The sequence below is a fragment of the Myotis myotis genome, unplaced genomic scaffold (assembly GCF_014108235.1).
Source record: "Myotis myotis isolate mMyoMyo1 unplaced genomic scaffold, mMyoMyo1.p scaffold_m19_p_8, whole genome shotgun sequence".
NCBI lineage: Eukaryota > Metazoa > Chordata > Mammalia > Chiroptera > Vespertilionidae > Myotis > Myotis myotis.
In genome coordinates this window covers 46909507-46937166 of record NW_023416390.1, presented here as the reverse complement: position 1 = coordinate 46937166, position 27660 = coordinate 46909507, and the positions used below count along the sequence as shown (strand labels likewise).

At 38.2% G+C, this 27660-nt stretch overlaps 1 protein-coding gene across 14 annotated transcripts; it reads left to right on the top strand.

Moving 5' to 3' along the window:
- The first annotated feature begins 909 nt into the window (after positions 1 to 909).
- Positions 910 to 26829, top strand: ERICH2 (glutamate rich 2). 14 transcript variants are annotated; one of them, XR_004969577.1, is made up of 13 exons: positions 910 to 1225; positions 7538 to 7573; positions 8764 to 8794; positions 9006 to 9054; positions 9282 to 9318; positions 9629 to 9742; positions 14533 to 14681; positions 17651 to 17835; positions 23746 to 23803; positions 25130 to 25201; positions 25823 to 25950; positions 26240 to 26377; positions 26473 to 26776. XR_004969577.1 is itself a non-coding variant. In XM_036320657.1 (13 exons), the coding sequence occupies exons 2-12, from the start codon at positions 6557 to 6559 to the stop codon at positions 25942 to 25944; spliced, it is 891 nt and encodes a 296-aa protein (XP_036176550.1). In that variant the 5' UTR covers positions 1160 to 1225; positions 6551 to 6556; the 3' UTR covers positions 25945 to 25950; positions 26240 to 26775. The 14 variants fall into 14 exon arrangements, 10 of the variants coding, with proteins under 10 accessions (XP_036176549.1, XP_036176548.1, XP_036176551.1 ...); XM_036320657.1 differs by adding an exon at positions 6551 to 6594 and having other exon boundaries at positions 1160 to 1225; positions 26240 to 26775; XM_036320656.1 differs by having other exon boundaries at positions 26237 to 26777.
- Positions 26830 to 27660: the final 831 nt, after the last annotated feature.

Below are 27660 nucleotides of genomic sequence, written 5' to 3'. Positions count from 1 at the left end.
GATTTCACTTGGGACTTGGCAGGGGTTGGTGTCTGAGGAGGGTCCCGGGTTCTATTCACTCGAACCTGATTTGTGGGGAAACTGGCGCCCAGAGACCCCCCAGGAAACCCATAACCTTCTTGGGGCGACCTCAGGTTGAGGGACCAAGTCCTGCAGGGGACATTTGTTCATTCACATTCAGGGAGAACCCTCTCTCCCAGTGCAAGACTGAGCCTCCTTTTACTCCGCAAGTTTAAAACTCTACCGAGGCCACCACGCCCTTTTCCCTCTTCCCACCAAGAATAGGATCAGGTATGGACAGTGATATTTCAACCTCCCTTCCTTCGGCCCTTCTCCCAGTAACCGGGGAGCGTACGGACGTGCGTCCCAGGGTGTATGCACCTGCTCTACTGAGCGGCGGGACCCCTAGATCCAAGGGGCTCTCAAGTCAGGGTTTCGCGCCCCGCACCTGCCGTGACTCGCAGAGCGTGCTCCGCCTCCACCCCACCTTCGCCCCGCCCCGCAGCCCCCGCCCAGGCTCGCCCGGCCCCGCCCCCTCAGCCCGGCCCCAGGCACGCCCCGCCCCCTCAACCGGGCCCCCAGGCACGCCCCGCCCCCTAAGTTGGGCCCCCGCCCAGCCTCCTCCGCCCAGGCCCGCCCCCTCAGCCCCGCCCCCGCAGCCCGGCCCCGCCCCAGGCCCGCCCCGCCCCCGCAGCCCGGCCCCCAGGCCCGCCCCGCCCCCTCAGCCCAGACCGGGACCCGGGCCCTCCCCGCCCACTCAGCCTGGACCCAGGCCCGCCCCGCCCCCTCAACCCGCTTCGTCTCGCGCCAACTGCGGCTCCCCAGGCGCGGCCCGCCCCCTCCACGCCCCTTCTCTGCTCCCGAGCTCGCCCCGAGCAGTCCCCGCCCCTTCCGCCGCCTTCCCCGGCGGCTCCCGGGACTCCAGCCGCAAGTGGTATCGTCTCCATGGCGACGAGGCGTCCACAGCTCGCTGCTCCGAAACCCGAGCGAACCTCTAGCTGGGCCGGCCTTCGGCGACTGCCTTTCAGATGATCCGCTTGCGAGGGCCCCAAGCGGGTAAGAGGCGCCGCGGCAACTGCGGGTCTCCCTCTACCGGCCCCCGCGTGCAGCCGGACTCCCCTCTCACCTCGGACCACCCGGGCCCGGCGCCTGGCTCCGCCAACTTTTGTACACCCTCCAGGTTTGGGCTGTGCGGCCCCACGGCTGCCAGGCGGCACGCGAGAAGGTAGGACCCGCTCGCACGGCTGGAGGCGCCTCTCTGGCCGCAGTGGGAGGCAGGACGTTAGTGTCCGGAGAGTGAGCGATGGCGGCGCTGCCCCGCGGGCACACACGCCGCCAGCTCCGGCCGGCGGACTCCCGCCTGCCAGCCCCCTCCTCCCCTCCCGCCCCCGTGACAAGTGCTCCGTTTCATCTCAAGGCTTCCGCTACTTCCTTTGGTCCTCTACTAAAATTTTATCCTTATTTATTTAGATATTTATTTATTTATTTGTTTTTGGAAACTGCTTAATGGCCAATAGGAGCAAGCACTCACTGCTACAGTTAAGACGTCATTACTCTCTAGACATAACTTGCGCAGCCAAAAAGTTTCGGTGGAATTTGGACGAATTATTTAACGCCCGCGGGCTTTCTTTTCATCTTTCGTTAAATGAGGGGCTTGGACAAGGGATCACTTGTAAGGTTCCGTCTTCAGCCTTGACATGACATCGACCTGAGATTTCTGGTCTTAGTGAAGTCTTTCTGACTGCTGCCTTAAACTGTTCTACCCTGCGTCCGGCGGCATTTAAATTAACACGTGGATGAGTCTGTTCTTACCCCAGGAGTTATTGTGGTTTTTTTAATAAGTCTGAAAAAGACACTGAAAATGTTTTTTATTTATATATTTGTTTCATTCTCCTGAAAACCAAATACAATGTTCCCCAAATCCACCTTGCTATTTTTATTTTTTGCTAATTGAAGTTTTGTGTTTTTTAATCTCAGGGAAACAACACTGCTCTTTAAGTGTTAAGAGTTTACCAGAGTTGAATTGCAACACCTTTGTAGCAATTCCGCTGCTGCACTCCAGAATTCAGAGCTTCCTGCTTACCACCTTGGAGCTGGGTTATCAGTGCTTTTCCCCCTCCTTTGCCCCATCCAGTCTCCGTTGTGCTCTTAGATCTGTCTTCCCTAAGTCAGAGTTCACCTTCAGGACTGTCCCTGACAGGCTGTGGGTAATAATAATAATAGTAACTGGAGGAGGAGTTGTAATTAATTATAATTACAGGTGCCACTAATACTTATTATTATTTATATTAACCCTCATAATTCTATGAGGTAGGTAGTATTTTTATACTCATTTTACAGTTGAGGGAAAGTGAATCATAGAGAGGTTAAGGAACTTTGCTCAAGGTCACACAATTTGCTGGGATTTGAACATAGGCAGTCTGACTCCAGAGGCTGGGCACTGGATTATGTTGTAAACGAAAAATAGAAAATTTATATGTAGTCACTTTTAAATATGAATGTGAGCAACAGATGATCATTGACGCCATTTTATATACAGTTGAGCTCTACAATGAAATAATGTCCTTTTATGTTTCCTCATTAAGTTCTTCTGGGACGGAGGATGGTGCTTAATCAGCTCTGCATCTCCTTCTCACCACATTGGCAAATCCTGGACATGTAGCTATTTAGTAATTCATTCCTTGCCTAGTAGAGTACAAGATAGCTTATAAAAACAAATAGCACAAAAGGGTAAAATAATTGCACAAGTGGGATGAAGAAAAGATGTCTTCCAATATTACAAGAAAAACCTAAAATACGGATTTTGTGAAATCTGAATTTTTAATGTTGGTGACTCATTTCATAAAAGTTTTTTTTTGTTTAACCTGTAGAATCCAAATAAAACCTATTTGGCCTTAATAGCTGCTATGAACACTTACTTAGAGGAGGTGGAGATGTTTTACATTCTCTTTTTGCTACTAAGTCTTTATTGTCCAGTGTGCATATCTGAAATGTGAAATGAACACATTTCAAGTGCTCGGTAGCCACTAGTGGCTACCATATTGGACAGTGAAGCTAGTTTAATACATTCTTTTCTTTTGCTTTCTTGTTTCCTTTCTTCCCATTCCATTCATTCAACAAATAGTTATTGAGCACCAGGTTACATGACATGTAGTGCACTAGACACTAGAGGTTTTTTTTTTAAAGGTCGCCTGAGATAATCTGTTCTGTATAGCAACAAACAAACATACAAAAACCTATCTAAACTAATTGGGACCTTGACTGGGGTTGTTTATTGTTGACAGTCAACTTTTCCTTAACATCTGGAACTATCACATATAACTCGAGAATTTCTGGGAGCCCTGTACCATGTGCAGAAAATCTGGAGAGAGAGAGAGAGTCCTACCCACATGCAGGGAGAAGCTGAAATGAACAAGGGAAAGTGCCAACCTACACCCCTTGAACACAGTTGTATCCATTGTGTCCTGACTTCCACATAGCTTGGGTATTCAACTCTTGGATTCTAGGGGCCAATGCCTTTTTCTCCCCATCTCCCCTCTTCCCCCTTTCTCCTTCCTCTCCCGCTGTCTCCTAAACTAACTAGAGCAGGGTTTCTGCAACTTAGACAAATATAGCTAAGAAGACAAAAACTAAGCCCTTTCTTTAGAAATGAGCACTTCCATTCTGTCTCGGGTTTACCCTCAACAGAATTTCAAAGGCTTGACTTGATTTGCTTTCCGTTACCTACCGATTAAAGCCCAAAATTCTTAGCACATGGCAATTAATGACTTTTAAAATGTGCTTCATGTACATTTTTTATTTCATCTATTGATATTCTTTAACACAGTGCTGGATTTCTCTTCCCCTTTTGTTGACTACTTGGTCTTGACTTGGTTAAATAAATACCAGCTTTATTAGTGAAACCTGACTCAGTCTGTCTTCCCATAACAGGTAGAATTCATCACTTCTCCCTCTGTGCTCCCTCAGGTCACCTAAATTCTAATATGTAGCTCTTATCACATGGTATCAGGTGTGTCAGCCTACTTTTGTTTCAAGAAGTAGGAGCCATATTTGTCAAGGTCTCTTTTGGCTTCAGATGTTAAAAATCAGCTCCAGCTTATTTCGGCAAAGAGAGAAATTAATTGGCCTGTGGTAAAGACAGGTTGAACTGGAAGCAGGGACTCAAACATCATTCATTCTCTCTCTTCTCTCTTCTCTCTCTCTCCTCTCTCCTCTCTCTCTCTCTTTACTCTTCTTATCCCTGATTATCTTTTGGACCTTCTGCTTCACTCTCAGGCCACTTTTTTTCCTAAAGGCTAGAACCATGCCTACTGGGAGCTCTAGATTCATATTCTTCTACCTCTATCTCAGAGAAAAGTTGTGATGAGCTTAGCTTGGATCATAGGCTCACCCCTTGGTCCTGTTACTGTTAGCTTATGAATTACTATGATTGCTGTGTCTTAGGACAGTACCTACTCTTATATTCAGGTGGGCTGGATCTTTTAACCACATAAGGAGGAAGAGGCTATCAGTAGACAATACTGTATTCTAGGGATACTTAAAGAAATTATACCTGAAAGAATATAGCAAATCCAGAGAACAGGCCTCAAGCTTGATTCTGTTACTGGAAAGTTGTTCCGGGACTGCTCTGTTTATTAGACTTTCTCTTCCTTTATCTTTCCAATTCTGCCTCCACTGCTTGCTGACCCCCTTGGATATCCCCAGCCCATGAGCTTAAAATAAGGGATTTAATTGATCCTGTTCAGGCAGTGTGGAAAAGTACATCAGAGCTTCTTAGAGGGAAGGATTTAGTACACTACTTTGAAGTTTGGTCTGTCCCATATATATAGGTCTGTCCCCTATAATATTATGAGCTTCTTTTGTATCCCCAGGGCTTATCACAGGTATATATGACATATAGTAGCTGCTCATCAAAGGTTTGTCTCAAATAGACATTGACTGTAACATGAAAGTTGGTACCTGTCATCACTGTTGTTCCCATTACCACTGGGACTGTTGAAAGACATGAGAGTTTTCCCACATTCCAAAAGCCAGAAGGTGCACTTGGTAGAAACTCAAATGGCTTATTAAATGAATGTTGTGATGTTAACATTAACCGTAACCAATAGTGATGAATATACAAGTGTGCACCTGTATACCGTTCTTTCTAGATACCATGACCCCTGTTTGAACAGGTACCACTGGGTAGAGAAGAGAATTGAAGTAGCACCTGGTTCACATGCCTGTAAGAGAGGGATAAACATAGACATGCAAATGGTATTGCAAATTTTAAATTGTATTTTTTAAAATAGATAATACATTTATTTTTTTCCAAGTTCAAGAGGTACTAATGCACCTAAAGTAAAGAATTCCTACCCCAGTCCTGCAGCCATCCCCAGAGTCAGCCAATATTATCATTTCTTTTCTGAAAGCATTTCCTTTCAGAGATATTTTGCATATTGATAGTTATTTGAAAAATATATATTACCTGTACAGTGGCTGCACCTCATTCTGCTCAGCCTGTCACGGCTGCTTTACCTTTACCTGTGTTTTTACTCTGCTTTTTTCCTGGAGTCAATGAACTTTCTAAACAAGTATCATTACTTTGGGGCTAGTGTGATTTTTAAATTAATTAAAAGTCTTCAGAGTTAATCAGCTTGTCTCAATGACAGCAAAGCCTCCCTTTTGTTTCCCTAAGCAATCTTAACCAGCCCCATAGAACATCTTCCCAGTTTTCCCTTTAGATAAAACATTGAGTAGTTTCTTCAGTGTCCCTCCAATGTGCCCTGCACTGTGATACACACTTTCTGTGTATGTTCCCCCCCACGTCCCACGTGGTTCAGGGTTCAGGATCTGGAGGAGGGGCCGCACACAAATGAAAGAGACGAGACAAGAGATCATTTGGAAATATTGGGGGGCCAGGCGGGCAAGCCCAACTCAAGGGGAAAGACTTCCACCGGTGCCCAGGCCTCGCCAGCCTTTTATTCAATTTTGGATACACATAAAGACCTTAGTCAGGCAGGCAATTGCGGTAGCAGACAGACCATCTTAAACGCCAGTAAATATTAGAAGGATTTACTCTGAGACTGTTTGATCAGGAAATAACTTGAGCCCCCATTTGTCTGGACTAGATAATCGGTGTATAACTCTGTCCCTTGCCATGGGTTCAAGGTTCACCAGCGTCCCGGGATCCTTGTTTGCACCTCTCTGATAGTGAAGACAATGGGTGGCTTCCTGCAACTTTACCCAGATCATCCTATATAATCCTTATAATGATCCAGTGAAGTTGGCACCATTGTGATCCCCATTTTACAGATGGAAGAATGGAGACCTGGAGAAGTGAAGTACTTACTCAAGCTTACATGACACATGGCAGAACTGGGATGTGAATTCAGTCTCTGTCACTCAAGAGCCCAACTCTTGAGTATTATTCTGAACCCTAGGAATTAAATTTTATGAAAGGAGATTAAAGGGACACTTCCTAGGCAATGATAAAGTCAGACCTAGGAGAGCCTGCATTTCCGTCAAGAAATAGGATCTGCCCACCCTACCTATGTTTTTCTGTTACCAGGTGAAAATGGGAGAAGAATTATATGCACTGATGTCTCCATCCAGGTAAAAGGTTGGACGGTAGCAATCCATAAAGATCCTGGAGCTAGAAAGGAGAGGAGGACTCTAAACATAATCCTACCCAGGCAGACTATGGCAACACAGGATTGTGGAAATCTGTGGAATAGAAGTATTTCTCAGGAGAAGCCGTCCCAGATTTCTTTTGTTAAGGCCTTATTTGGTTCATTGTATTGTTTCAAGTTCTGAGCTCTGTCTACTACCCTAGAGAATTAGGAGGAAAATCTTTCATTTATTCTAGAGTTTAGTCTTCTACGACTGTTTTCCCCCAAAAGATGCCTTGCTTTTCTGGTGTACTTTAGCTCTCTGTGAGCTTCTCAGAGGGATAATCTATACTAATAAAAGGGTAATATGCTAATTAGACTGGGACACCTTCCAGACGCCCTTCTGGACAAGCCATGGTGGCGGGGCTGAGGCAGAGGAGGTTAGGGGCAATCAGGCCAGGAGGGGAGGGCAGTTGGGGGTGATCAGGCCAGCGGGTGTGGGGGGGCAGTTGGGCGTGAGCAGGCCGGCGGGGGGGGGGCAGTTGGGGGCAATCAGGCTGGCAAGGGGGGGCAGTTGGAGGCAAGAAGGCTGGCGTGGGGGGGCAGTTTGGGGGCGAGCAAGCCAGCAGGCAGGTGAGTGGTTAGGAGCCAGCAGTCCTGGATTGCGAGAGGGATGTCCAAGAGGTCCCAGATTGGAAAGGGTGCAGGCCGGGCTGACGGCCCCACCCACACACACACACACACCATGCACAAATTTCGTGCACCGGGCCATTAGTCAAATTAATAACAATTTCTGGCTTGGTTAGGGTTGCCCGGAAAACAAAGCTCGAGGCAAAAGTTTACATACTACTGATGTATTCAGGAGTACAGATCAGTGTGAGGGAGCTGGATTTAAAAAGAGAAAAACTTAATGCAAAATAATGAAGCTTTTCTTTTATTGTCCACAGATCTGGCCCTACACTTTGTATTCCAGAAATCCCTAGGTATGTACTACTAATAATAATTTGAGAAGTCTGGCTTAGGATTTGGGGACAAGTGAATTGTTTCCTATGAAAAGTTTAGGTGTGTCCTCTCTCAAACATAAAAAAACCGTATGAGCTGATTTTTCTCCCTGCAATTAGAATGAAATTTATGCAAGTACATAAAGGGCTAACTTGTAGGAAAATCAGTCTACAGAGGGTAACTTAGGAAAGGTAAAACTTCACAGAAAAAACATTTTAACTTATAAGTGTTAATAAACACAAGGGAATTTATAAGGTAAGAATTACTTGCCTAGAGAAAAATCAAAGGTTAATTTCTAAATGTTTTTATTGAAATAATATTTTATTAGAAATGCAATATCTTCTTCTGGCTTATATGCACTCTATAAAGGTGTTTTTCATAATATGGGTGAACTAAAATCTGGCAGGCAGTTTGGCTCACGTTTTGTTGAAGTGGAGGAGACAAAAGCTGGTGTAAATATGAGCCAAGATGAATTTAATAATTTGTAGGGTCAGCTCAGTAGGAAAGATGAATCCTTAATCTGCTATTGATTGTATTTGTATCTAGATCTAGAGACCGTGTGTGTGTTATTTTTAATCATCACCCAAGGATAGTTTTCCCATTGAGTTTTAGAGAGAGTGGAAGAGAGAAGGACAGACAGAGAGAAATATCGATGTGAGAGAAACACATTGATTGGTTGCCTCCTGCACAAGCTCTGACCAAGGCCTGGGCCAGGGAGGAACCTGCAACTGAGGTATGTGCCGTTGAAGTATGTGCCCTTGACCAGAATTGAACCTGGAACCCTTCAGTCCGCAGGCCAACACTCTACCCACTGAGCCAAACCAGCTAGGGCTAGAGACCAGGCTTTATAAAATCAAATAGTAACAGAGTTAGTGGCTTATTTAATCCATCACTTTTCTAACATGCAAAATTATTGCTATAACTCTTTTTGCATAGACTCCAAGGTAAAAGGGGACAAAGGGTTAATTTCTGTATACTTTTTTTTTTAATTTAGTTTCATCATCCAGAAAATGAGGTTTTCCAGTTAGGATGGAAATAATCTATACCAAATACAAAAAACAATATACATATTTAATACTCTACTGAAAAACTGAGTTCTGCATTCTATTTTATTTTGAGTCTAAATTTATACAATTGTTCACTTATGAAATAAATATTTTGGTTTTTGCAGGAATTATCTAGATAAGACAGATGCTGTAAAGGTAAGAAGAGTACACAAGCTTTTTAAGGACACTTCACTAGTAGTTCTATTTTACCATCAACATATAGTTTTTTAATAATTGCTTTAGGATAAAGTTACCTTTTAGCCTAAATAACAGAAATGTTTATATAAGACTATGAATAAATCACTTCAAATACAGCAAATGAAAATAATAATGATAATGCTAGTTTTTATTTCTGCTTCTATTTTAGGCTCCAAAATATAGACAGAATGGCAAGTTGCTGGTGGTTGCTCCAAAGGGTAAGTGATTTATTACTTAAAAAAGAATATGTTTAAATAACATTTTGTCTTAAAAATTAAGAAGATAATTTACTGGAATGGTTGAGTCTGATTGAAAGACTTAGCAATTAATCCTTTATTATATTGCCTGTCATTCAAAAAATGCCTAAATATTTGCCAGTCAGGAATTTCTGTTAGGAACATCACTATTGATAAAATACTGAGGGTGTTTTTTTCTTCTCTTTCAGAAAAAGTGATGATTGAACCAAATGAAACAATGTCAGAGTAAGAAAATGTCTCTGATTGTGCCACTGATCTATCACATGCCTTTTGAGCAATTAGAATTAGATAATATAATCATTTGTCACCCAATTAAATTTGAAAGGCCAGAAGTACATGGATTAGCACTTTGGCTTTGGCTTCAGTCAAAGCAATTGTTACTAGATAAAAGGACATTTAAAATGAAACATGAATTTTCATAAAATTGTAGAGATATAGATAATATTCACTTTTTTTAAATGCTTAAATGCCAAGGATTCTGTACTTACGTAATTCTCATTGCTCATTTCTTTTTCTTCTTTGTTTTTTTTTCTAGAGAGAGTGGAAGAGAGGGGGAGAGACAGAAAGAGAAAGACACATCGATTGATTGCCTCCCCCACGCACTCCGACCAGGGCAGGGACCAGGGCAGGCATGGAGTCTGCAACCGAGGTATGTGCTCTTGACCTTGACTGGAATCGAACCCGTGACAACTTCAGTCTGCAGGCCAGTGCTCTATCCACTGGGCAAAACCAGCTAGAGCCTCATTGCTCGTTTCTATTTCCCTTTGATACTTGCTCATTTCTTTCAGAATATCTCTTTAAATGAATATTTATAAACAGATTTTTTATTTACTGTGAGATGATTCATTACTAGTAAATAAGGAAAATACATTAATACCCCAAGTAGATGAAGAGATTAGTGATAAAAAGAGTCATAGTTCAGTTTAAACTTAGTAGCTAAAGATTAAGTAGCTGATTCTGCTCATTTATCAAAGCCCTTCCTGATATGATCATCTGCTACCACCTGAAAAAAATATTCTATCATTTAGTCTATAAAAAATTACATTTTGAAAGCTGATCATAAAACACATTTATAGAGATCAATTATTGACAGGTTTGTAAGCACCATTCTGGTGGGATTCTATTCAAATTAATATTATTTTGACTTATTGTGAATATTTTGGCTGGGAAAAATTTCATGTAATGCAATATGTATTTTAACTTCATACTATCAAACCTAAAAATTAAAATTAGATTCCACCTTTGCTTTGTTGTAAATTATATATTAAATACATATTCTTATATTAAAGGGAGAGTAATGTATAGCAGATCAATGATGAGAATCTATATACTTCAGATTAAACATTATAGACAACCAGAAAAAATAAATGCTCTGTTAAATATATATATATATTTATATCCTACTAGAGGCCCAGTGCACGAATTTGTGCACAGGTGGGATCCGGCTAGCCCACCTCAATAGGAGCTGATTGGGGCCAGGCTGGGGGTGGAGGGGGAGATGCAGGAGATTGGCTGGCCGGCCCCACCCCTGATGGGGCCGGGGGCGTGGGGGTGGCGATCAGGGGCCGGGCCAGCCAGGGGGGGAGGGGATTCAGAAGGTTGGAGCAATGTTTATTGGGGCCTCAATTGGGCTGGTTGGCCGGCACAATGCACATCTCATAGTGACCAGTCATTCCGGTCGTTCCATCATTCCCTTTGCTTGGCTTTTATTTTTATTTTTTACTTTTTAAAATATATTTTTATTGATTTCGGAGAGGAAGGGAGAGGGAGAGAGAGATAGAAACATCAGTGATGAGAGAGAATCATTGACTGGCTGCCTCCTGCACACCGCCTACTGGGGATTGAGCCCGCAACCCAGGCATGTGCCCCTGACTGGAATCGAACCCAGGACCCTTCAGTCCACAGGCGGACGTTTTATCCACAGAGCCAAACCGGCTAGGGCTCTCTTGGCTTTTATACTAGTGTATCTAGATTACATCATTGAAAACATTTAAATTAAAAAGTCTAAACAATTTTAGTAGTCTTTGAGGGAAATATAACTTCCAATAATAGTAACAGAAGTTAATAGGTCATTAATGAAAATAAATTGTTTTGTCTACTGTGAGCCCTGTGTTCTGAGACTGTGATAAGCAATGTTAGAATTGGATTGGGAGTGATCCACACCCTGAAATAGTTATACCCCAGGGATAAATCAAAGGCAGCCAGGGCCAAAATAGAAAAGTAGAGTGCCTACTTTTTCCCTTGACCTCATTAATAATTGCATCAGCTCATCAAACTGTTTTTTGAAAGGGTAAGATGAGAACATTTCCTTAAATTTGCTTGCAGAGAAGAGTTTAGGTTTGGTTTGGTAGTTTGAAGTGGATAGTTAGTGTAGCCATTAAGCTTCACCATTGTGTGGCGTTGTCACTTCAGGTTCCTTACCCAGAGTTGAAGGCAAACAGGATCAGTCCTGGAAAAAAAAAAATGAGCAAGAAAATAGAAAATCGTGTGGGAACTAGTGTGGGAACCTTTGTTTGGGAACTAGTGTGACTGAACTGCAAAGTTGATGAATTTTCTCAGCGTAGCTTCAGATTCCACTTTCCAACCCCTACTGGCTCGGTAGTCTGGCTGGCAAGTGGAATTTGCCATAAGATCCTATCTAGCTTGGGTTAGAGGAAAATAAGAACTTTTCTTTCCCCACCAGTTCTTTGCCTTAATCTGGTTGATTCTTCATGGAGCCGCAAGGACTTTATAAACCATGAATATCAAACTCTGCACATAAAACTCACATTTATCATTTCCTTTTTTCCCCATAGACCCATGTGAGAGATTTTGTCCACTCCACAAATTGCACTTAATTAACAAACTTTTCAGTAGTAAAGGTAAAATATATCTTTAATGCTGAACAAAGTTTTATAGGTCTTGGACCTTTGATCTGTTGGGTTTTTTGGTCAAGCTTCTGAGCATACTTAAAGATGTGAGGGGGAAATGGCTGAAGCAGACCCACTGCACTCAATGCTCTGAGCTGAAAACACTATATCTCTGTTATTCCATAATTACATGTTTTATCTTTTCTAAAATGAATAAGTTATTTTTTAGTTCCCATTTTTACACTTTAAGGACAAGACCAGGAATTGGCCAGCAAACCTTATATGTCAGCAACACAAGTTTCTCTAAATATAACTAAGACATTCTTAGAAAAGTAAGTTTTAATTAATTTTAGGCCCATTTTTGACAAATTATAAATCATTTTAAAACAAAGTTTAAAATATAAACTTCCTGAAAAAATTTGTTAATTCCAATAGAAATTTGGGGTCATTCCATAAATATGACCAGTGCTCTTAAAAAGCAATTCTAAAACCTGGATTATTTATCCTTTAGCATAAATACCCTCCAGTGAGATATCTAACTGGACTAACTCTCTAACCTTAGCAGATACTAAATTAAATATCTTCCGTTTCCAAAGGATATTACATAAAGTAAAAATTTGAATCTTTCCTTAATTATAACTGTATTTAAATAACACATCTTTTAGAGTATACTGGTTATCTGCATTTTTTAGTGGTTAGAGGCATTGTTACCATAGATAACATCACTTTAGCAAATGAAAATCAATAGATTACAGTTGAAGAGGAGATTGGCCTTTGGGCCTTTGAGTCTTTAAAACTGCATATGAGAAAGACTACAGAAAGTGAGCAGAAAGGTAATTCATACTTTATTGTTAAAATGAGGATTTGGCACCAATTCTCATATGTATTTTTATGGCATGTTAATGCTTCCAAATAGTAATATCCCATTTATTACATTGAATATGTTGGCTTTCTCCATGTGTCACTAATACTATTTAAAAAGCAAGTACCCAAAACTATACTAGCTAAATTTTCTTGGTCAATTATAAGTAACATATTTCATATTTAAAATATGTACACATATTTTCATCATAGTTTAACATCTTTTATAATTGATGGCATCTTAAACTTGGCAACGTTTTTTTTCCCTTAAAAATGGTAGTCTAATAAATATATGGTATTTTGGTTCCAACAAAATACTATAATTTGTAAGGGGGGGGAGGTAGGCAGTTAAGGCCTTTTACCTAGATTAGTTATTAGAGCAAATAAATTCTAGTAATCACTTGTAATGACCTTTGGTATAATAATGAGATCACCATGCTAGAAATTGAATGTTTAAGTGACTTCTCAACTTTTCACATGTAGAGTTTCTTCTTAGATGTTTTCTTTTGCAATAGAAAATTGAGGGCAGAGGCAGATAAATGTAAATAATTTTTGCTGTGCATTTTTTTGTTTGTTTTTTAATTTTTATTGATTTTAGAGAGGAAGGGTGATGGATAGAGAGAAACATCAATGATGAGAGATAATCATTGACTGGCTGCATCCTGCATGCCCCCCACTGGGGGCATGCAACCCGATATGTATCCTTGACTGGAATCAAACCCAGGACCTTCAGTCCACAGGCCAATACTCTATCCACTGAGCAAGACCAGCTAGGGCTGCTGTGTATTTTGTGTTACCAGGGAGAGGACTTCCTTTAGCAGCATGTACTGGGGAAGTGAAGATTCCATTCCATCCCATTGTATTAAGAATATAACAAGCTATTTAGCCTCTTTGCTAAATCACTGCACAAGACCGCTAACTTAACTACAGTACTAATGTTCTGGATTCACATTTCAATGGGGATAAAATAGAGAGCCACCATAACTTGGGGGGGGGGGGTAATACTTTATATCTTTTTATATCTTTCCATGCAAACTAAAAGTTTAATTTTTAAACTTGGTAAAGGAGACACATTAAAAGAATCTTAAAACTATGGAAAACAGACTTGGGGTCATTTTTCCACCGGTCTGGGTGCCTGTCTTTGTAAACAGAGTGCACCACACATGAATCCTCTGTCTCAGTGCATTGTTTACTGACATGAAGTTTCAGGCTTAGAGGCTAAGAGAGAACCCATTTTACTTCAGCTACTTAATGAAAAAGCAGGCTACTTTATATTAGGACCAAGATTAACATTAGTGTTGCACTCTCTCCATACTGTAGCATTTAGCAATGGTAAGAATGGATTTACAACATTTAAAAAAGGCTAGTATTCCTTAAATAGTTTTTTTTTGTTCTATATATATAACAGATATATATATGATGTGCCAAAGACACACGTACTGATTGCTTATATGCTCTGTGTTAAAGAATACTGAAAACATTCTAAGAATCATTACACAATGGCAAATGCCAAGCAGAAATAGAATTTTAATCACCAGTAAAAATTATTTTTAATGCTTTCCCACAAAGAAGATACTGCATTTTAGCTATTTAGTTTATTATTAGTATATTATACTGTGTGCTCATATTAAATAAGTGTGTGTGTGTGTGTGTGTGTGTGTACCCAAATAAAGCCTTAAACATAATTTTGACCTAGGAAAGTATTTTGATTGTCTACTTTAACATTTAGGAAGAAAGTCTCTTCAAAAAATATTGAAAATAAGGTCTTTTTAAAGAATACTGAAAATAGAGTATCTTCAAAGAGTATTGAACATAAAGATACAGAAACAAATCTACAGTCAAAGCTATGGTCAACTTCCTTCTTAAAAGAAAGCACAGGTAATAACAATTGGTTTTGGTGGTTTTTTTTTTAGATCAACTGTTGCTTCTAATTAGCCTTCTTTCACCATGACCTTTGGGATGTTGACAACTCTATAGGTCTGGGGAGGATCATGGGAATTGGTACTTTTTCAAATTGATGTAACATATAATTCTGATATGCAGTCAGGTGTAGGATCCATGGAAAAATATTATATGAAATGATAGTAATAGAGTATTAAATTTTAGAATGAATTAAAATACCTAATGAAAGCAAACAAGTTCCATTCATTCAACGATGGTTTATTGAGTGCTGGTCACTGCTTTAGAAGCTGTGGATACAATAGTTAGTAAATAGGCAAGGTCCTTGCCCTTATGAAGTTTACATTCTAGTGGGAGATAGCCAACTATTAAAAATCAATAAACAATATAAAACAAATACAAACAAAAAAGCAACACAATGTCAGGTTGTGATGGATGTTACAATGTTAATAAATGGCCCCTGGGAGAGGACTACCTTAGATCTAGGGATCAGGAAACCTTTCTCATGAAGCTCAGTGTGTGTTTGTGAATTAACTGAGGTGAGACAGTTCCTGTGACATCACACAGCCTTGAATTCCCTATTCTGATCTTTCCCTGATGACATCAGTGTGATGAGTCAATGAACAGGCTGGATACACACTGGGAGATCAGAGTGGCTGTGAGCTGATGGACACCATAAAGGACACAGAATCAGGTAGCCAAGCCACCCTACTCTTGGAAAGACTTTTTTAGTTTGTGTTCTCTAACATTGTTTTCTCTTAAGCTCTCCTAGATTTCCTCATTTTCTCCTTTCTATACAAGTGTTTCTATGTTATTTAGAGTAGCTCCAAAAGTCATCTCACAAGACTTCCCAGATATTCAAAATCTGACAAGAAAGGAATGATGTAGCCCAAGTTAGTGTGAAACAGAGAGATATGCATAGAGCCAAAGGAGTCCTATAAGCTCACTCAATAGTGTTTCCCAAAGAGATACGTTTAGGAAACACATAGTAAACTTTTTTAAAAAATGACTTTAATAGTAGTATATTTTCATGTGTGTTGGGAAAAATAACAATATAAGATGTGGTTAATAATATGGCCCTAGCCAGTTTGGCTCAGTGGATAGAGCCTACAGACTGAAGAGTCCTGGGTTTGATTCTGGTCAAGGGCACATGCCAGGTTCCAGGCTCAATCCCCAGTAGGGGGTGTGCAGGAGGCAGCCAATCAATGATTCTCTCTCATTGATGTTTCTATCTTTCCCTCTCCCTTCCTCTCTGAAATCAATAAAAATATATTTTTAAAAATAATAATAATATGTACTCTGGAGTCTAATTGACTCCCAGATCTACCATTTAATTAGCAGTGTGAAGCTGGGCAGGTTATCTAACCTCTCTGTCCCTCAGTTTCATCTATGAAACGTAAAACCTCTTTGGGTTGAGAGAAAATGAGTTAATGTATGTAGTGTTTAGAAGAGTAATTGGATATAATGTGTTAGGATTATTATATGTTACTTTTATTAATCCATCAGTTTCATGGATGATATTTATGATCTAACAAAGTATATGTTTAAAAAGTACATTCAAAGGAGAATATTAAATGGATGAAGATAGTATAAGAATTACTGAAGTTTGGAAAGTGTTTCAATAGTTTGTACCATAGAGATTTTACCTCTTAAATATTTCTCTTATCTATCACTTACGCTCCATCCCTACTTTACCAGTTCCCTGTCATGTCTCTTATCTTGATTTTTTAAAAGACAACTCTAATTTCTCCCCTTACTCTTTATTTTTGTCTTCCCTCAAATACACTTTTTACCGTGCTCTCCAAGTTTTCCCTCAGAAGTGCAAAATTGATCATACTTGTTTCCTTACATAAAATCTTTCATTAGTAGCCCCTTCATTCTTAAGATAGTCCCCAAGGCTTCTGGTCTACAAGACTCTCCATTATCCATCTAGCCCCTACCTATACTTCCAGGGACATCTGTCACCATTTCAGCCTTAATCTTGACCCTTAAGCAGCACCAGAGTGATTATAGTCCACACACATTCTTGCTTCTGTATTGGCTTATGTTGTCCCCTCTCCCGGGAAAAACTGATCCACTCAGATTGGACAGCTCCTGACCACTCCCAGACTGGGGTGTGGCACCCCTTTGTTCTCCCATTCCCTAGCACACATCTTCATCACTGTTCTCCCATACTCTTTTATAATTCTCCATATGTTTCTGACTCCCCAGTTAGAGTTTTTGCAAGTACTCTCAGATCAGGGACCATTCATTTTTGTGAAACTGGGACTCAGCATAGTGCCAGGCACTAAATGGGTAGTCACTCAGTGGTGCTTAGTTTTAATTGTAGGGTTATCTATGTTTGACTAACATTAAGGAAAATCATTAATAATGTTATGTAACCTCTGGTTATATCTAGAATATTCCACGCGTGTTTCTTCCGTGTGTGTGTGTGTGTGTGTGTGTGTGTTGAGAGAGAGAGAGAGAGAGAACTTTATTCTCAAGTAACCAAGGAGTGACATGACCTAAGAAGGACTATTTGCTTCTCAGCCTCTCCAGCCTTACTTTTACTCTCAAGCTCTTTATTTTGTATTTACCTTCTATAAGAATAATTTAAGAAATATGTTTCTGGAGGTAGAATAGCATTAATTTCTTTTTTCTTGAAATTATATTCTTTATAAACAAAAAATATTTTCTACTTATTAAAATTTCAAGCACCAAACAGTTAACATTAGCATCAACTCATTGTTATAGATTTGGGTTTTTTCCTCTTTCATTTGGCAGTTTTATTACCTGTTTTGAAAATGGAAACCAGTGCTGTTTAGTCAAGAAAAAATAAAACACACAAAACTCCAGAACAGAAAGCCATATAGGCAACATGTACGCTTGTTACATTGTCATTTAGGAGTAAGCATTTAAAATTTTTGAACTTTTTAATATTTATTGATTAATTATGTATGTTGTTTTAGGTGAGGTGGGCAAAAATGAAGTCATTGCAAAGCAGGAGAAAAATAATGAAAATTGCCTTCAGGTTATTGATGATAAATTGTCTGAGTCAACAAAAGATGATGGTGAAGATGACACCAGTGACAAAAGTAATGAAGACAGTGGCCCAAAAAAGGACACTCGTGCCCCATTAGAGTTAATGGCAGAAGTAAGCTTTGTGCATTATAATTTAAGAATCTTAAAAATATTAAAATAACTAAATATTATATAGCCTTGAGGATTTAAAAAATAGTAAAAAGATCCTTGCCATGTACAGATGCTTACCTGGCTACTCATCTCTCTTACAACCTTCACCAAAGGAGCGGTGAGAGAAGATTCTAGAATTGACTGACAGTATTCTGGTAAAAGGAGCAGGAATAAGAGTAGATTTGGTATAAAACTCTTCTAGCACTGTTTAGAGGAATGCTTTGTACATAAAGCATGGGCACCATGCTAGTTACTGGGAATGTGTAGAAATAAAGACAGGTCTCACCTTTGAGAACTAACATGCACATATTATTTATATAATATAATTTATAGCCGAAACCGGTTTGGCTCAGTGGATAGAGCGTCGGCCTGTGGACTGAAGGGTCCCGGGTTCGGTTCCGGTCAGGGGCATGTGCCTGGGTTGCGGGCATATCCCCAGTGGGAGATGTGCGGGAGGCGGCTGATCGGTGTTTCTCTCTCATCGATGTTTCTAGCTCTCTATCTCTCTCCCTTCCTCTCTGTAAAAAATCAATAAAATATATTAAAAAAAATAAATAAAATAATTTATAATGAAATATGTGCTAGTAGAAGTGTTTATGAAATTCTCTGGGAACAGAGGATTAAGTGAGTAATTAAGAAACAGGAGAAATGGGATAAAAGGAAGAGACCTGAATACATCTTAACAACTTAAAGGAAGGAGGAAGAGAAGGGTAAACAAGAGGAGAAGGCATTCCTGACACCGCAAACAGCATATGCAAAGGCATTGAAGCCTGAAATATCACAGGAAAAAAATGTACATTTACTGATAATTCCGTAGAGAAGAAAACAATTTTATTTATTGTGGTGTCACAGTCTACCATTACTTAATATTACACAACTTCATGTATATTGTACAAACTTTATAATAGTATATTTTCATGTCCCCTTCTCATCCTTGCTATTATTGTTGTCAAACATTTTATTTCTGTATGTGTTATAAGTTCCACATGCATTGTTATTATTTTCGTTTTAAAAATGGTCAATTATCTTTTTTCTAAAAATATTTTTATTGATTTCCGAGAGGAAGGTAGAGGGAAAGAGAGATAGAAACATCAATGATGAGAGAGAATCATTGTTCAGCTGCCTCCTGCACACTCCCCACCAGGGATCGAGCCCAAAACCCAGGCATGTGCCCTGACTGGGAACTGAGCCATGCTTTCCTGGTCCGTAGGTTGACACCCAACCACTGAACCACACCGGCTGTGCTAAATGCTCAAATATCTTTTAAAGAGATTTCTTAAATTGGAAGATATCTTTTTTTCCCCCAAATATGTTTTTATTGATTTCAAAGAGAGAGAGAGAGAAACATCAATGAGAGAAATATCCATCAGCTGCCTCTTGCACTCCCCCTAGTGGGCTGGCCATGTAACCTGACCCAGAAATCAAACCAGCAACCTTGTGCATGGGATGATGCTTAACCAAATGGACCACACCTGCAGAGCAGAAGATATATCTTTTTTGGAACCATTTCTGGTGTTCTTTTTTTTTCAGTCCACACCTTGGGGATATTTTTTGCCATTGCTTTTCAGAGAGAGTAGATGGAAAGGAGGGAGGGAGAAAGGGAGGAGAGGAGGGAGGGAGAGAGAGGGAAAGACGTGAGAGACACATCGACTGGTTGCCTCCCACATGCTCCCCAGCCAGGGACAGGGAGTGAATCTGCAACTGAGGTAGGTGCCCTTGACCAGGAGTTGAATCCATAACCCTTCAGTTCACAGTCTGTCGCTCTAACCACTGAGGAACACCAGCCAGGGCCATTTCTGGTGTTCTTTATAGCTTTGTGAGGGTCCAACTCTTCATCTGATTTTTTCCTTTTACCTGAAAACACACAAAAAAAAACCCTCTTTCAGTGGGTATGGTTGAGTGGGAGGGAAGAGATCAACCAAAGAACTTGTATGCATATAGGCATAGCCCATTGGCACAGACAATAGGATGGTGAAGGCCTGGGGCAGGGGAAAGATGTGGGCTAGAAGGGATCAATGGAGGAAAAGGAGGACATATATAATACTTTCAATAATAAAGAATTTTTTTAAAAATCTTCCTTCAGTATATTTTATAGGACAGTTCTGCTGACAGTGAATTCTTTCAGCTTTTGTTTGTCTGAAACAGTCTTAATTTCACCTTTTTAAAAAGATAGGTTAGTTGGAGAATTCTAGGTTGCCAGGTTATTTCCTATAATTTGAAAGGTTATTCCACTGTCTAATACAGTGGGGCCTTGACTTACGAGTTTAATTTGCTCCGTGACGGAGCTCGTAACTCAAATTACTCGTATGTCAGATCTTAAAGTGAACGAGTGAGACACGTGATGCTGGGCTGATGTTGTGGCGTTCACTGTGACGTTCGCTGCGCCAACTAGCGGTGGGGTATCTGAAGCTGGCTCATACCTGAATTTTAGCTCACAACTCAAAGCAAAAAATCGGCCGAGAGACGGCTTGTATCTCGAAAAACTCGTTAGTCAGGACACTCGTAAGTCAAGGCCCCACTGTACTGCTTTCTGAAAGATGCATAGTTTCAGAAAGATGTCTGTTATTATCGTTATCATTAGTAATCTACATTATAATATGTCATTTTGTCTGTTTTTAATTTTTTTCATCTGTATTATTATTATTGGCAATTTGATTATGATGGTGCCTTGATTCTTCTGTTCATTGAGATTCTTGGATCTATCCGTTTATAGTTTTCACCAGGATTGGAAAATATTCAATTAAATCTTCAAATATTTTTTTCTGACCCCTGCTCTCTTCATCTGGACTATAATTACACCTATGTTAGACCACGAAATATTGTCCCAAGGGTCACTGATGCTCCTTTTTTTCCTCTGTTCTCTATTTCATTTAAGAAATTTTTATTGCTGTCTTCAAATTCATGATCTTTGCAATTATAATCTGCTGTTAATCCCATCCTTCTTCCCTCCCTCCCTTTCTCTCTCTCTCTAATATATGAGAATATAACATACATTCATTTTAAACATTCTATTTATCATCTCCAGAAGTTTCATTTAACTATTTTGTATCATTTCTCTCCGTATGTTCATATTTTCCTCTACTTTTGAGCATTTGGCATATATTTATAAGAGCTACTTTAACATGTTTGTCTACTATGCTATCGTTTTTGTCAATTCTACATCAGTTTCTATTAAGTTTTCTCTGTCTTTTGATAGATAAGGTATAAATATATAAGCTTAAATATATATTTTTAGCAAAAACATTTGAAAGTTGCAGACAATATAAAACATCACCCCTAAAACTTGAGCATGGGTCTCTTAAGAATAATTCATTCTTCAAATTAACATCATACCCTTATCACATCTAAGAAAGTTATCAATAATGCTGTAACAAAGTATATTATATTCAAATTGAAACTTCCCAATTTGTCTTTAAAATGACTTTTATAACTGGATTTTTTTCTCCAATCAGGATTACATCAAAATTCATGTTTTTAGTTTACTTTTTAAGCATTTCTTTATTTTGAATGTCACAAATAATTTAATATACAACCAGTTTTTTAAAACCTGTCTTCAGCTTAAGTTTGAAATCTTAAATAACTTTCATGAAAGTCTTTATCCAAATATCCATTGCATGAGTTTCTTAATTTCACTGGCTTTTTGAATTATTAAAGAAAATATGTTTCTATTCAAAACATAAAATATATCAATGCAAATAAAAAATAGATCAATGTAAAGGAGCCTTTGAAATGGATCCCATGCACCTTTTATTTCTGGAAGCTAATATTATTAATATAACACGTCATTAAATAGACTGAAGTCCGGCCAGCATGGCTCAGTGGTTGAGCATCAACCTAAGAACCAGGAAGTCACGATTCTCTTCCTGGTCAGAGCACATGCCCAGGTTTCTCAAACCCCAGTGTGGGTGTGCAGGAGGTAGCTGATCAATGATTCTCACTCATTATTGATATTTCCATCTCTCCCTCTCCCTTCCTCTCTGAAATCAATAAAAATATATTTTAAAAATAAATAAATGCAGATACTGATGTTTAAAAAACTAAACTGGATATTAGTTGATATTAAGAAATTCTTGTTAATTTTGTTTGGTGTGATAGCAATAATGTGATTGGCTTTTTAATCAAAGTGAAATGAGGTGTTATCTATAAACTACTTTTAAATAGTCTAGGCAGAGGGGGCAAAAGATTATGCAGTGATATTGATAAAGCCAGATTGGTAAAATGTTAATTTTTAAAGGTAAGAATTGGGAGCATATACTTCTTTTACAATTTCCTCTACTTCTGTGTATATTTAAATTTTCCATAAGGATTTAAAAAATATAAACATAATAAAAATAAGTGCAATAACAATTACTTGAAACTAAAAGATATTCTTCTAAAGAAGTGACACATGAATTAAACATTTAAACTTATAACATTTAAAAATAGTTATAACCATAACACTAAATATTAAAACATTTGAAAAATGCTTGAAATTCAAATGTTTTGATGATAATGATGACTCAAGTGTGACAGTAAATGAACTAAATATTAACACCAAAAACTAGAAAAAGAATAAAATAAACATAAGGAAAAGTACAAAGAAAAGAATTAAAGGAACAAATTAATAATTCAAAGTACAAACCAAATTATTATATCAATTTAAGAGCAAGATATTGGAAGAAAATGACATAGATCAAACACTAGATATTATAATTAAAATGGAAGAAAACTACAAATAGGAATGAAAATGAACGTCTTAACCTTTTACAAGAATCAATTTTTAAAAATGTAAGACAATTATTGATCTGAATAAATAAGGATTCTGATGAAAATTTTTTATAGAAAGAAGAATTCTGTTTATATTAGGAAAATAAAATCTAATACCCATGGAAGAAACTTAGAAAACTGGTAAAGAACTGCCTCTTACAATGGCACCTGGGTATTAACAAATATATGGAAATGTGAGAGAAGTGTTTTTGTTGTTGTTTAGTTGTTTTTTGTATGACTCGATGCTCATGTCTCTTGGAGAGTAAACCTAGTGTATCTACATATGGTTCAGGATGTCACACACAAGCAAGAACAATTATCTAAGTGTAGGCTATTTTTAATGGAAGCAGTTTAAATAACTAATAATAAAATATTAGTTTGGTAAATTACAGCCTAAGTAAGTAAAAAACATATAAGGATGTTTAATTCCCTGGGAGAAAATGATCATGATATGTGAACATAAACATGATGTATTTTTAAAAAGTTACTGAACAATTCTAGTTTTTGTAAATATGTGGTCATTTATGGAAACAATATAAAGATGTAAAAATAAACATCTCTGGATGGTAGAAATATAGAAGCTTTTTAAGTGGGGACAGAATGAGTATATTTAGCTTTAAAATGTTCTACATATAAAAATGTATTACTTTGTAACAAGAAAAATATTTTAAAAATAGTAAAAACAAAATGGTATGAGTGCAATACTAAAAAGTAATGAATATACATAATTATAAATCTTCATTTTTTTACTGAGTATGATCATGTAATTATGGACTAAGTTCACAAGTAAAAGCTGTATCTGAACAAAAAGAATATTAAAGTGATTAATGTCTTCACTATCTTCTCTGGTTTAATCAGTCTATGTATCCTCAAATTGTTCAGTAGTATATGTATAGTGTGGCTGCAGAAAAGTAGAGGTGTCATTCTATATATGTTGCCCTGCCATGAGAAGTCCTTAAATATTCTTAATTGATTAACTGATTACAGACTCACTCCTGGAAAAACATGTGTAAATGTTAAAAGCAAAATAGTTAATCATTAATAGAATATTTTCTAGGGAGTATACAATTGACACTTAAATTCTCTCTGAAATTACTTATCTGGAGAATTTCTTAATGTTTTCCAGTTCCTAAGAGCAGAAATGAGCCAAGACTACCATTTGGCTAAAAAATTATGTCAAATGAGTAAGTACAAAATACTTTCTGTTTTCTAATCTTCTCTTTGTTTCTAAATACATTCCATAATATATAAGATGGTTTGATTATCCTAAGTCCAGTGAATTTCCCTGATGGTGTCTCAGTGATTCCTTGACAATAAATTAGGTTGATTGGTATGAGATCAAGTAAAAAAGACTAATTAATTACCACTAATACCATGAAGGTAAATCAAAATCCTTACCTTTATGATAATGGGTAATTGCTGTCAGGTAGTGCAGCAAACCTTATTTAACATGCAATTATTCCACCAATATTTGAGTGCCTACATATGTCAGGCACTGGAAACATAGCAGTCAACAAAACAGATAATGATCCCACATTTATATCTAGTATCAGGCAGATGATAAAACTCATATAAAGAGTGTGTCATAAATAATAGGTTCTATCTAGGAAAATAAAGTAGGGACGAAGGAATAGAAAGTCCTGGGGGGAGGCAAAGCAGTTTCAAATAGGATGGTCCCGGGAGACCGCATGGAAAGACTTGAAGTTGAGGAACTAGTCATGTGGGTATCTGGAAACAGTGAGTTCCAGGCGGGACTAATAGCAAATGTGCTGAGAGGCAAGTGTGCCTGACAACAACCAGGACCATATAACGAGAAAATAAGCAAGGGAAGTGTGATAGGAGATGAAGTCACAGAGGTCATGGGTTAAGGTTGTGCAGATTACATAGCACCTTTTCATAGCTTAGGGTCTTCACTTTTTCTCTGAGTGGGAAACCGTTGGACATTTTTGAGTAGAAGAATATTACCCAGCTTTTTTTTTCTTTATATCTTTGGTTTTTAGTGGTTTGACTGGACAGTTGTGGTTTTTCTTTGCCTTTATACAACGGGAGGCTTGAGAGGTTTCCTGAGTTTCTTAATTCTGTGGGTTGATGTTTTCATTACCTTTCTTAGCCATTATCTTTTAAAATATCACTTCTACTCTATTCTCTTTCTTTTCTTCCTAGATCTTCAATTATACATAAATTAGAGTTTGTTTTCATAGTGTCCCACATGTATCTTATACTCAGCTTTGTGTTTGTTTTACTTTTTCCCTCCGATTTCTTTTTATTTCTCTGCTTCAGTTTGGATATTTCCTATTGTACTTTAGTTAACTTATCCTCTCTTCTGCTGTTAAAACTATTTTATATCACTCTCTGTTTGCACTTAAATACATCCATGGTATAATTGTTGGTGTTTATCGCTTTTGTGCATTTTTCCTTACTCTGATTGACAGTTTCAATCTCATTCTGAGGAGCCTGTTTGCTGAAACATTTTGACCATTAGTAACACACACTCTGTTGTCTATTTTCAGTCCTAATCTATGAACCAGAAAATCCTGAGGCCAAGGAGTTCTTAGTACTTATTGAAGAAATGTTGCTGATGGGTAAATTTAAAAATTGAAATTCATTCTTTCTCATAGAACTATGAGCAGTCACTATTTATTTAAAAACTCATTATCCCAGGAGATTGCCAAAGTACATCCTCAGGATATGGTTAAGAAAAGGCTAATGGTCATCTTGGATGGTTATTGAAACCAGCTTGTCCTTTGTAGATGGTCAAGATGACTTCCTTTAATCTGTGGGGTGGAACTACCCAAACAAAGTGGGCTTCCTGGGCACAGGCATTTGCACGACAGTCTTCAGAGGGAATAGAACATGCCAATTGCCCCTTGTATTAAAGGGACTGTCCCACAATTCCAAGGAAAGCCAGTGCCCTCTGAATTACCCTATTCTGTTTAAGAATTACATTCATAATAAAAAAAAATATTTTATAGATCTGGTTGGAAATTTACTTTCAGTCCACAGACATCTTTATGCCAGTAAGAATATAGTCTTATTTGTACTACTACTTTAACCCTTTATACAGTTAACAAAGTTCAGCTCAGTTCTCATGTCCCCAAAATATACATTTCTTAGTGGAGGGAGAAGCAAGAAGAATTTCAATTTTTCAAAAGAGTGAAAATGTTAAGAAACATATTAAGTGATTCTCTTCCTTTCTGTGGCAGAGAAAGCTCAAAATCGTGAGGAAGATGAGGAAGATAGTGAAGAAGACAGTAGTGGGGAGAGTGAAGGAGAAAGCAGTGAGGAGCCGAGTGAAGAAAGCTCTGATGAATGTGAAGATGGGTGATGAAAGGTGCTACTATGGTTTAATCTTCATATATTTTCATTACTATATAGCATGGAAATATAAAGAAGAAAACGGCATTTTATTCTTCTTTATTTGGTATAGAGGTACTTTAATTTATCCATATTAGTTTGAACTCCTTCCTAATATTAAGGTCTTGATTCAATGTGAGTTACTCAGAGAGGAAAACAATTTATATTTGAAAACACATCGCACTATGTGCCAGGTACTGTTCTACACACACTACTTAATGCAACAAATCCATGAGGTAAGTACTATTGTTATTCCCATTCAGCAGATGAGAAAACTGAGGCACAGAGAGGATGGGTAGCTTGCCCCGGCATCATATACCTATTGAATGGTAGAGCCTGGATTTGTACATGGACATTATAGCTCCAGAATCATACTCTTAGTCCCTCCATGACCACCTCTTTAGGTATTTTTATATCATTTTTTTATGTTCTTTATAACATATATCAGTACCTGACATTCTTATTTAATTACTTGCCCTTTTTATCTTCTCCCTTCCAGTCAGGAAATGTAACCTCTTGAAGTACGACTTTGTCTTTTTCACCATTGTATTCCTAGCAACTGCACAAGTACCTGGAAAATAATAGGATGTATACACAAAGTGGATGAATGTAGTGAAAATTAATGAAATGTTTATATTCTTTTATGAAACATTTACACAACTATATTACACCTTTGATGTATTAATCTAAATTATTTTGCTGATTCTGTATTCCTCGATAAATTGCTGCCATCTTCGAAGTAGGTTGTAAGGTAACTAAGGTAAAAATAAGAAATATATTCCTAAATAATTTGTTTTCAGTGTGCCAGTCTGATTTGTGGATGTGTATTTTGAATTTTTATTCTTATATCAGATGTTATATCCAAAATGTTTGCAGCATAGTTTATTCTTTGGGCATTTTGTAGCCTGCTAACGTTTAAAGGAAGAACTTCTGCACCATTTTATAGGAGTGACTCAGATAAATGAAGACAGATATGTATAATCCTCTAGTTACATAAGAAGTCAGATAGCACTGGAGGGCTGGCTGACACAGACCTCACAAATGGCTCTTCTTTTTATTTGTGGTGGGGGCTTGTTATTCCTCCCCACTATAGCAAAACCACCATATGTCAATCTGAGATGCTTACCTGAATATAGAGGTCCTCTTCCCCCACAAGAAGTTCATAAAATACTCTACAACTGATATTGCAAATTAGTTACATTAATGAGATTTTAGTTTTCTTTTAAAGGAACGTGAAAGTTCTGAGAAAACAACTATCTGAACAGTCAAAATATCACAAGGTTTGCTCATACAGGATACTCATATCCCACTCTTCCTATTCTTCATTCTTCTTGCTCTCCTTAACCAATGTAACTGAGGGTATTGGCAAAACCTGACATAGGTATGTAGTAATAATAGATAAAAAATAATCTGCCAAGTATTATTTTATTATTTAACTCACTGTCTTCTCACGATAGTTCTAAGAGCATGCTGTTATTATCCCTGTAAGTGATATGAATTGAATTGGGGATGCTTGGAGATATCCAAGAGTAAATGTTAACGGTATTGGAATTCAGATGAGGAAATTAAGACTTGGAGATGCTAGTTTTTGTCTCAGTATGAGAGATCTAGAGAACCTTGAACACAGCGTTCCATGCTACTTCACACATCACTAAATTCTAGAAACCTTCACATAAGCTAAAGTCTA